This window comes from Lemur catta, chromosome 21 (genome assembly GCF_020740605.2).
Source record: "Lemur catta isolate mLemCat1 chromosome 21, mLemCat1.pri, whole genome shotgun sequence".
Classification (NCBI taxonomy): Eukaryota; Metazoa; Chordata; class Mammalia; order Primates; family Lemuridae; genus Lemur; species Lemur catta.
The window spans coordinates 26,898,446-26,909,762 of NC_059148.1; the positions used below are offsets into that span (position 1 = coordinate 26,898,446).

The 11,317-nt window shown below is 53.9% G+C and overlaps 1 protein-coding gene across 1 annotated transcript; it reads right to left on the reverse strand.

Moving 5' to 3' along the window:
• Positions 1-753: 753 nt before the first annotated feature.
• Positions 754-10,349, reverse strand: HPD (4-hydroxyphenylpyruvate dioxygenase). Its single transcript, XM_045534892.1, has 14 exons — positions 10,241-10,349; positions 10,093-10,119; positions 9,513-9,575; positions 9,058-9,162; positions 8,469-8,511; positions 8,232-8,314; positions 6,951-7,040; positions 6,371-6,474; positions 5,851-5,928; positions 5,139-5,301; positions 4,948-5,019; positions 3,248-3,370; positions 1,201-1,317; positions 754-1,109 (listed from the first exon to the last, which is right to left on the reverse strand). The coding sequence occupies exons 1-14, from the start codon at positions 10,241-10,243 to the stop codon at positions 999-1,001; spliced, it is 1,182 nt and encodes a 393-aa protein (XP_045390848.1). The 5' UTR covers positions 10,244-10,349; the 3' UTR covers positions 754-998.
• Positions 10,350-11,317: the final 968 nt, after the last annotated feature.

Below are 11,317 nucleotides of genomic sequence, written 5' to 3' on the forward strand. Positions count from 1 at the left end.
AGAAAGAATTTCCTTCCAAGGGTTTTAGAACCAGCAGCTCCTCTCCCAGTTGCCTCATTATTTTGCAGGGATCACTCCCACTTGAGTTTCCTAAGGGAGGACATTGGCAACAAGGCACAAGGCGTGGGGCAGTGGTGGCTGCCCTGCTGAGGCTGGAGGCGGGAAGGGGGGCTCAGACCCCTCCTAACTGCTCCATCTCTCAAACCAGGATCCAAGGCACCACGCCCTGTGGTTGCTGGGCAAGGATGCTGCCCCTAAATCCCTTGGCTAGCACTCTCCCCTCCAATGTTCAGAGGTTGGGCTATGAGTGACAAACTCATCTTTAGAAATCATAAAGCCATCAGACAAGATGCTGCCAAGCTCCGTTCCACCTCAGGGCCTTTCGCTTGCTGTTCCCTCTTCCTGGCATACTCTCCCCGGATTTTCCCACACCTGGCTCCCAAATGTCACCTCCTCGGAGGGGCCTTCCCTCATAGAAATTAGTTTCCCTGCTATCTTCACCTCCACGCAATCTCATCCCTGCTTTATTGTCTTAGAGTGCTTACCACTCTACGAAAGGCATTATCTGTCTTTCCCTAGAGTGTCAGTCCCCTGCCTCCTCTGGTTCCAGGATTCCCCCGACCGGCGCGGTCCCATTTAGCGGAGCGCCTCCTCGGAACTCTTAACGCGGACGTCCCGGCAGCGCTGGCGCCCTGGGCTCCCTCTGGCGGCGAAGTGGCGCCATTGCTCCACGCCGGGCACAAACACCACAAGCACTGGACCAGGTCCGCTTTACTCAGGAGGGCGGGAGCAGAGAGTGGCCCGAGTGAGGGGGCGTGGTCAGGAGGTGGGCGGGGCCTGGGTGTCCTAGAGTAGGCTGGTGGGCGGGGTCTAGAGGGAGTGGCCAATGGGGAGAGCGTCTGATGTTCAGGGGCTGGGAGGTGGGCGTGTTCCAGAAACAGGGGGCGGGACCTCAATGGGTCAAAGGTGGTGGGCGGGCCCTACGTTAAGGGCGGGGCCTACACGTCGGGCACCACCCCGTTAGTCTCCAAGTCGGTGAGGTTGCCTCGCAGATCCTGCTCCTCCTCGAAAGCCTTGAACAGTGAGTTGAAGTTGCCGGCTCCAAAACCCTGGGGCGGGAGAGAGGAGGTGAGCTGGGGATCCAGAAAGCCGGCCGTGCCACCTGCAAGCCCCCTCGGGCCTGCGGGGGACAGGCTGTACCTGGTGGTTGTGGCGCTGGATGACTTCCAGGAAGAGCGTGGGCCGGTCCTGCACGGGCTTGGTGAAGATCTGCAGGAGGTAGCCTTTCTCGTCGTAGTCCACCAGGATTTTCAGCTCCTAGGCGGGAGACAGGGCGCTCTGCTGAGGGAGGCTGGCCCGCCCTTCTAGCCTGGCATGGTGGGATCCTTAGAAAGTCCATAGGGGTTCCTCTCCCCCCAAGGCCAGGAAAAGACCCCTTTGCCTAGCAGTTCCAGCCACCTCCAGATATATCCCCAGATTGTCCCATTACCACTCCCCTGCCACAGTCCTGTCTAAGCCACTATCAAGAGTGCTCCCTGCTTCCTCTTGCTTCCTTACAATCTGTCCTCCCCGCAGACATCAGCGGGATCTTGTAAAAAATCCGATCGTGTCGCTCCACTGTTTAACACTCCCCCCTAGTAGATATCAGAACACTCATGTTGCTGGTGGGAATGTAAAATGGTGCAACCACTTTGGAAAACAGTCTGGAATTTTCTTAAAATGTTAAACATAGAGTTCCCATGTGACTCAGCAATTCCACTCCTAGGTATGTACTGAAGAGAATTGAAAACATATGACAAAAAAAGCCTTGTACACAAATGTTCACAACAGCATTATTCATAATAGCCAAAAAGTGGAAATCACCCAAATATCTATCAACTGATGAATGGATAAATAAAACGTGGCATAGCCAATACAATGGGACATTAATATTAGGCCATAAAAAGGAATGAAGTACTGACACATGCTTCAATATGGATGAACCTTGAGAACATTATGCTAAGTGAAAAAGCCAGTCACAACAAGCCTATTGTGTGATTCCACTTGCACGAAATGTCCAGAATAGGCAAAGCTATAGAGACTGAAGGTAGATTAGTAGTTACCTAGGGCTGCGGTGGGAGGGGGCAGGGGACGGAGGGACTGGGACATGATGGCTAAGAGGTTCCAGGTTTCTTTTAGGGGTGATGAAAATGTTCTAAAATTGATTTTGATGATGGTTGCACAACATAGCAAATAGACTAAAAAAACATTGAATTGCACACTTTAAAATGATGACATGTGACACATATCAATAAAACTCTTTTTTTTTTTTTTTTTTTTTTTTGAGACAGAGTCTCACTTTGTTGCCCGGGCTAGAGTGAGTGCCATGGCGTCAGCCTAGCTCACAGCAACCTCAAACTCCTGAGCTTAAGCAATCCTCCTGCCTCAGCCTCCCGAGTAGCTGGGACTACAGGCATGCACCACCATGCCCGGCTAATTTTTTCTATATATATTCTTAGTTGTCCAGATAATTTTTATTTCTATTTTTAGTAGAGACGGGGTCTCGCTCAGGCTGGTCTCTAACTCCTGACCTCAAGCGATCCACCTGCCTCGGCCTCCCAGAGTGCTAGGATTACAGGCGTGAGCCACCGCGCCCGGCCAATAAAACTCTTAAAAACAAAATCAAGAAACCTCCAGTGATTTCTGGCCACAGAAGAACAAAATCCAAACTCCTAAACAGCTCACAGAAGGAATCAGCTCCTGCCTACCTGTCGGACCTAGGTCACTCCTCAAACACAACCTTTCTGTTACTCAGACACTCAGCACTTGCCCCTGCCTCAGGACCTTTGAACCACCTGTTCCCTCTGCTAGGAATGCTTTTTCCCAGCTCTTCACATGGCCAGCTCCCTTTCATTATCTAGATTGCACTTAAATGTCACCTCCTCAGAGAGTCCCCTTCCTGACTCCTCTCTGCAAAGTAGCCCCTGATTACCTGTTTTAACTTCCTGCCTGGCACCAAGTCTCAATCTCTCTCTCTCTCTCTCTCTCTCTCTCTCTCTCTGATGTTTTTCTTATTTATTTGTTTGTCATCTGTGTCCCCTCCTTGCACCCCACCCCAGAATGCAAGTCCTGTGCCGGCAGGGACCTGGTCTGGTTTTCCCTCTGTGTCCCTGTGCCTGATGCCGGATAGGGACTTAGATATTTGTGAGGCAGGACGGAACTCAGGGCTCGTACCCACACCTGGCGAAGGATCCCGTGCGGGGCTCACCTCCAGGACGTCGATGCTCTCCTTCACCCGGATCTTGGCCGTCTTGAGCTTCTCCCGCAGCTGTGTGTAGTATGTTGAAGGAACAGCCAGGAACTCCATGCCTCTCTCTCGCAAGTGGCGGATCTGTGTCGGAGCAAGGTTGAGGTCAGCCTCCTTCTCTCTCCATGTTTAACACCCCCAGCCAGGTGGAGGTGCCGGGTCCCTGTCCTAGCTCCCCTCAACGGCCAGGGTACGGTGTGACCTTATCCCCTTCCTTCCCTGTCCTGGGCCCCATTAGAACAGAAACTGCTGGCGTTTGTGGAGCGCTCACGGCGAGTGCCAGTCTCGAGCACTTTCCATATCTTGCCTCGCTATGTCCATGCGGCAATCTTTTGAGGCATCTCAATGATTATTTCATTAATTAATTATATTCTAGAGACAGGGGTCTTGCTCTGTCACCCATGCTGGAGTGCAGTGGCATGATCCATAGCTCACTGTAGTCTCAAACTTCTGGGCTCGAGTGATTCTCTTGCCTCAGCCTCCCAAAGTGCTGGGATTACAGGTGTGAGCCACCGCACCTGACCTACTTCTAGATGAGTATTACCTCCATGTCATAGCTGGGGAAACTGAGGCATTGAGAGATTAAACATCTTTTCCCCACATAGTAGCCAGAGTGATTTTACTAAAATACAAGCCGCATCATGTCATTCCTCTGCTTACCCCATGGTGGTGCCAAGTCTTAGTGTCAAATTCAAAGTCGTCACTGTGGCCCTCACCATCTGTCTCCACTCCTACCTTGTCTCCCTTGCTCATTCTGTTCCACCCATACCCATCTCCTTGCTGTTCCTTCAACCCTCCAGGCACACGCCCATCTCTGGGCCTTTGCTCTGGCTCCCTTCTGCCTGGGGCGCTTACCCCAGATTTCCACAGGCTTCTCTCCTTCCACCCCTTTGTGCTCTCAAATGTCTCCTTCTCCATGAGGCCTTCCCTGACCACTCAATCTAAATGTGCAATGTCCTTGGCCCTCACTCTCCCCCTTCCCTGCGTTATTTTCTTCCAGAGCACGCGCTACTATCTAACATATATAGTTTACTTTTTTTGTTTATTGCTCCATAAGGGTAGAAACAATTTTTTGCAGATGTACCCCAAGGACCTAAAATGGTGCCTGGTGCATAGTAGGTGCTCAATAAACATCTGTTATGAGCATGAATGAATGAAGTTGCCAAGGTCATGCAGTGAACTCTTGATTGGGCCAAGATTGAATGGGACAGTCCAGGCTCTTGTCCGCTCTGCCATAGTGCAGAGGAGTAGGTAGGACCTGGCCTCCCCAAAGTCTGGATCCACAGGTGCAAGACATTTCATTTGGCTAAAAGGACACATCATTGATCTTGTAGCCTGATATCCTCACTTTCAAGGTGAGGGAACTGAAGACCAGAGAGAGCATTGAATCCCCCAGAGACACACAGCGTGTCACTGATAGAACTGGGACTGCAGTCCAGGCTTCCTGATACTCTGCCACCTGCTACCTCGAAAGCCCAGAAGTTCTGCAGAGACTGAACTGTCCAGGTTGGGGCGGGGATGTGTGTGCACACGAGTTGCAGGAACCAGGCCAGAGAAAGGGGCCCAGGACTGTCACTGCCCGCTCCTTCTCCAGTTTGCAGAGATCAGCCCTGAAGCTGACTGAGAGGGGAATTAGGACCAGGAATGGAGGGAGTTCTAACCGCCGTGATGATGTCTTGGGTCTTGAGAGCGATGTGCTGGACCCCGGCACCTCCATTGTAGTCCACGTATTCCTGGGATAGGGAAACAAGGAGACCATTGTCACCTGCCCTGTCACCCACACCCCTGCTCCCTGCAAGAGCCTGCAAACCTCTTCCCTGCTCGCTTCCTCCCCAGCCCCGGGAGGCCCCACCTGGATCTGGGACTTCTTCCTGCCGGGTGCTGGCTCATTAATGGGCATCTTGATGGATTCCTCATAGTTGGTCACCACGATAGAACGCAGAGAGCTGTATTCCGTGTGCACCTGCGTGTCATCCACAGACCAGAAACGGTGGAACTGCAGGTTTTTCAGGTACCTGCGGGGTGGCCGTGAGGACACTTCTGCTCTGAGTGCCAGCCTGGAACTGGCTGCCCCTGCCCCCACTTTCCACCTTCCAGAATTTGTCCCTGAGCAGGCTTCAGAAAGGAGACACCACTCACATCATATATTAATACATTATAGATTTGTCCCTTTATTAAGATGGTTCTTCAGGTGCAAGTGTCTCATAACAAAATACGTATAGGATGGCCATGTACCAACGATGGAAATACAGTGCTTTGAGAAAGGGGTCCTAGCTTCCAATGTGGACAAGGTGCTGTTTGGGTAGTGACAGTCTTCCTCCAAGCCGCCCTGGACTGTGGTGTCCCCAAGGTTCCTCAGAGGGAGGACCTGTGGATCACTTTGGGCCTTAAGCCCTCTGGTCTCCATGGTGACAGTTTTGCAGTGAATAAATGAGTCAGTAGCCCTCAGACTAACTCCCACCATCTCGTGCTCTGTTTTCCCCTTTGGTGCAAGAACTGGGGAGTAGGCCTGTCCCCCATGAGGGGCTGTCACTTCTTGGAGAGGAGGAGGGCCAGGGGCTCACCATTCCGAGGCAGGCACCATCTCCTGGTCGGGCTGGTTCCCCACGATGTGATCGATCATCTCGAGACTGCAGTTGGGCCTGGGAAAGGGGAGGAGTCGGGGAGTGGGAAGGTTACCCCACAAAACTCTTCCCTTCCCACTGATCCCCCAGTGATAATAATAGGTCATGCTTGTGTGGCACTAACTAGGGGCCGGGCACCTTATTTGTCAACTCACATGCCATTACCATCCCCATTTTACAGATGAAGAAACTGAGGCATAGAGAAATGAAATGACTCATGCAGGGTTAAATGGCTGTGAAGTGACAGAGCCGGGATTTGGAGCCAGGCAGACTGGTTGCAGAGCCTATGGTTTCAGCCTCTGTGGCACCTCTTCAAGGGCCCCTTGGGGACTTTCAGGAGTTCCCCGGCAGGCTCCAGATGCTCTGCCCCATCAGAGAAACCCAGTCCCATGGAGGAGAGGAGAGCTTTACATACCACCTCAGGGCGGTCCACTCCACCCCAGCCCCGAGGGACACTCACAGCTTAGAAAGTAGCCGGTCCTTAAGTGCTGGGGCCTCAAATCCAGGCAGGAACCGGCCGGTGTAGTTCATCTTCTCCACCAGGGTGTGGGTGGTGTCACCATACTAAGGGCGGAGGACAGCCTGGCTTGGCCCCGGAGCACCCATGCCCGCCAAGGCCAGGTCACATCTCATGGCCAGCTCGGCCCTGGGTTCCAACCTGCATCTGACCCTAACTCGATGTGTGATCTTGTCACTTCCCCTTTCTGGAATGAACTGCAACCCCCCACTTGTACGGGAGTTTCTTAGACACAATGTCTGCCCCGTACCACCAGATGCTTCGTGAGGGCAGGGACACTGTCTTGCTCATCATGGCATCCCCAGTGTCTAGCCCAGTGCCTGGCACATAGTAGGTGTTCAATAAAAGTGTGTCGACAAAATGAAGAACCCATGAGGACGTCGGATCAGGTTATACTGAAAGGCTCTATCAACCGTTTCAACCATCTTTATGTTTAATTTAATCTTGACGAGAATGGGTGGGGTGGTGTATTGGAGTCAGCTGGGGGCTCCGGACAGCAGGGGGGGCACCGAAGTTAACTCACCGTCTGCAGCACAGCAAACTTCACCTTCCCAAACTTGTCCTGCTCCACCCAGGGCTCCCGCACAATTTTGGCCCCCCGTTCCCGGGCTTTCTGCAGAGGAGACGGGATGGGGAGACCATGAGGGCTGGAGCCTCCCAGAGCCCCTGCCTGTGGCTCCTCCTGGCTGGCCTTGTGCATGGCGCTGCCACAAGCTGCCTCCAGCTTTTCCAGCCCCTGGTGGGAAAGCCAGCCAGCTTTAGCCGTTACCCGAGGCACTCATGCCTCGTGCATTTGGCAACTAGGGAAACTGAGGCCCATGCACAGAGTTGGGGTTATGGGACAGAAACCAGGTGGGGGTGTCTGTCCTGCCTCTACTAACTCACTCTGTGACCCTTCCCTGTCTCCAGTCCTCAGTTTCCCCATCTGTAAAAAGAGTAGTTGGATAAGATTACAAGCTGACATTGAGCACCTACTGCATGTCAAACCTTGTGCCAAGTGCTCTGCACACGTGATCCATGCAATTATTTAGCAAAACCTTACTGCATGTCAGTGCTTATTCATCTGTCAAGCACGGTTCTTCTAGGTATTAACTTTTTTAATCCTCACAGCAACATCATATGAAAGGTACTATTATTGTGAAGAAATTGCAGCACAGAGAAGTTGAGTCACTTTCCCGAAGTCACACAGCTAATAAGAATCAGACTTAGGCAGTCTAGCTCTGGAATCCATGCTCTGACCCTCTAAATCTTTTTTTCCCCCTTTTGAGACAGGATCTCACTTTGTTGTCCAGGCAATAATGCAGTGATGTCATCATAGCTCACGGCAGCCTCAAACTCCTGGGCTCAAGCGATCCTTTCACCTCAACCTCAGCTAGGACTACAGGCACACACCACCACGCCCAGCTAATTTTTTAAAAAGTTTTTTTGTAGAGATGGGGTCTCACTATTTTGCCCAGGCTGGTCTCAAACTCCTGGGCTCAAGTGATCCTTCTGCCTCGGCCTCCCAAAGTGCTGGGATTACAGGTGTGAGCGACTGCGCCTGACTTCATTTCCTCTTTATAACAACTCAGTGAAGTAGGTGCTGTGGCCACCCCCATTTTACAGATGTGGAAATTGAGGCTCAGAGAGAGGACACACAGTAAGGGGCAAAGCATCCCTGGAACCCAGCTGTGTGTCACACTGTCTGGGCTCATCACAGCAGTGTCCCTCCAGCCCTGACTAATGGGGTCCCCCTGGCAGACAGAGGGCAGGCCGAACCTCACTGCTTCCTCTCCCGTGTGAGTCCAGGTGCGGCCAGTCTCACCTGCACGATGTAGTCGCAGTCCTCCACCTCGAACGCAATGTCCTTCACTCCGTCTCCGTGTTTCACCAGGTGATCGCCCATCTCTATGGCCAGCAGGGGTGGAGGCGCTGACGTCAGAGGCCCCGTCACCTGGCTCTCAGCCTCCAGGCTCCATTTCGTTCCAGGCTCAGCGCCCCTCATGCCCCATCCAGCCTCACCCCCACCCGCAGTACCACGTCGCCGCCCCCAGCCCCTCACCTTTGTTCCAGGGGTTGAGTGCTGAGGAGAGGACAAACACAACCTAAGGGACAGAGGAGGAGGAGGTGTGGCTGGTGGCTCCCCGCTCCCTGCCCGCCAGAGACTCCCCTGGTGGAGCATAAGGATTCAGCCATGCAGGACTTCTGGACCAGGGGTTCTAGTTCCTTCTCTGCCTTAACTTCCCTCATGGGTCCTGAGGGATGGGGCTTTCTCTCATGCCACACCTGCTATGGGTCAGGCCTCCCCAGCGGGGACCACTCCAGGGATCCCAGGGACGGGGGCGCTGCTTAAACTTCCTGCTCTGACATCCTGGGTTTTCTGAACAACTGCAGGGCCGGTGTGGGGCAGGGCTGAGAAGGAGACAAAACGCCGCAGGTCCGTGTTGTGTGGTTGCACGAAGGTGCCCAGCGGAGGGCCCAGGGGTCTGAGCTCTGCGTGCTGGAAGCAGCCAGAATGCGTGTGCGTCCGACGGGAGCGCGGCCCCTTCCAATCTAACCTGCACCTCCGTGCTGTACGGGTTGGAGCCCACCCAGCCTCCTGGATGGGGGCGGGGTGGGGGCTGGGGGAGGGTCTTGGGGAAGGGACTCACCTGCCCTTGTTTGATCACGTGGCTGACAACCTCCCGGGAACCCGTCTCCAGGCCCCTGTAGGCTAGAGGTTCGAAGCCCATCTTGCTGCAGTAGAAGGCCGCGGCCTGCATCGCAGGGTGGTGGCAGTTCGTGAGGGCCGAGGGGCCAGCCGGGGGCCTCCCCAAAGAGAGTCCTCAGCCCCCATCAGCCTGTCTGCCCTGTGGCCCCAGGTGCAGAGACCCTCCTGGGAAGAAAGCCTGCTCCCCGCACATTCGGCCCTCAGGTAAGATTCCTGCCGGGTCTGTGGCCCGGATTGTGTAATTAGTATTCAGACAGTGTCTGGTCCCAACTCTGACCTTGAGCCGCCCCTCCCAGGAGCCAATCACAGACCTCCTGCTGGAGGCCTGCCCTTGCCCACGAGGCCCTCTTGCCTGCACTCTGCTCCTTCCAACACCTTGCCCTGGCTTCTCCCTACCTGCTTGGCGTTGCCGACCCAGAAAGTCACAGAGTGGAAGTGGAGGAATCGGCCTCTCTCGGGCTGCAGGAGGAGAGAAGGGGTGAGGTTGAGTTCCTGAAAGAGAGTCTAGAAAAGTGTAAGTGGAGAGGCTTCCCCTAGCCACCTCCCTTGCCCCAGCCTCAACCATGGAACTTAGGAGAAGCTGAGCCCCACGCAGCCTGGCCAAGCCTCAGAAGAGGTTTCTCATGCAGAAACTGAGATCCTGGAACTGTGGAACTGGGAAGCCCCCACAGGAGGCATGACCAGGTTTCACAGGGGGAAATAGCCTTATGCTGCAGCAACATGGATTTAAAGTAGACATTAGAAAGAACTTCCAGATGGGATTAAGAAATTGGCAGGTCTTTAAGAAAAGGGAAATTTTTTTAGGAGGTTGAGTCTAGCTCAGTCTGGAAGATCCAGGGGAGAAAACTGCCTGTGCACACGTGGATGGCAGGTATCCAGCATAGTCATTCCTCATCCGCTCTTTGCTGACACCCCAGTCTCCCTGCACCCCGACCCCCTTCCAGACCCAGGCCCCCACATTTCCCCCCTTGCTCACCTTTGCTCCTTTGTTGCTATAAGTCGTCTAAGGAGAAAGAAAAGGACAGTGAGACTTGGGGCTCTGACACAAGGTGCTTGTGGAAGTGTCACTGCAGATTCCCACAGGGTCCGGGGGGGACTGCCGTTGATCCCAGGCGGACACTTACCATGGTTGATCTTGGTCCAACGTTCTGCTGGGAAGACTGGGTCAAGAGGCCTGGGGAGTGCTGGACTGGAGGATTTAACCCTGTGCAGGTCCCACCGTGACCTTCTGGCCTTCCTGGGGGCGTGGAATTGGGGGTGGGGGTGGAGAGTTGGGTCCAACCTTGGGAGGGCGGAGGCCTGGAAGCCTCTGATCCAACCGTGGACGCGTTGGACTGGTCGATGCTGCCAGGCTCAGAGAGGGGAGTGATGCCAAGCACACGCTCTTCCCACACCCTGGGGCTGGGACTGTGGTCATCACCGTTCAGAATCCAAAGCTTAGAAGCCAAGTCCAGCTTGAGTGCAGTGGTGGCTCAAGAGTTCTTACTCAGGGAGAATTTGAGGGGGGATTTGGGGATCGGTCTTCAAGCCCTGTTTGCACAGCAAGCACGCAGGTTACACGCCGGATGAAAGCGTTGTATTCTGTTGTGGGTATGAAGATTTGCATCTTGGCTCCCCCACATACTATGTGACTTGGAACCTCAGTTTCCCCATCTGTAAAATAGGAGCCATCATTGTGTGGTGGGGGATTAAATGAGATAAAGCTCAAGTCTATGGGACAGGACCTGGCACACGGTATGGTCTCTGTTCATGTTGGCTGTGGTTCATTAGGACAGTTAGGGAACTTTCCCAGGCCATGCAGGTAGTGAGTGTGAGGGTGGAACTGGAATGTGACCCAGGTTGTCCTAACCCCCGAGCCCACACTTGAAACTTCTGCATTGCCTTCTCTACGAATGGGAAATACTGATGTTCCCATCAGACAGATGGGGAAACTGAGGCCTGGGGAGGTGAACACATGTCTCCAAGATCACGGAACTGGTGAGAACAGAGATCCAAACTCAAGCCTATTCGATTCTGGAGTTGGATCTCACTGGACCAGTCCGGATAGCTTCTCCCTTCTCTCTGTTTACTGGGCAACTCAGGAGCCAGGTGAGGTGGCCCCGGCTCCTCATTCTGCCCCTCCTGGGACAGCTCTCCGGCCGGTTCCCAGCGTCACCTCGGCTCCCTGCGTCTAAGTTTCCAGCTGAGAAAACGGGAGTGGA

Bases quoted from the DNA above. Each gene is read 5' to 3' on its own strand.
- HPD (XM_045534892.1), bottom strand. The intron at 6,475-6,950 runs GTGAGTTAACTT...CTCCGCCCTTAG, and splicing joins AGTTTGCTGTGCTGCAGACG to TATGGTGACACCACCCACAC. The intron at 5,020-5,138 runs GTGGGGCCTCCC...TCCCTATCCCAG, and splicing joins GGAAGAAGTCCCAGATCCAG to GAATACGTGGACTACAATGG.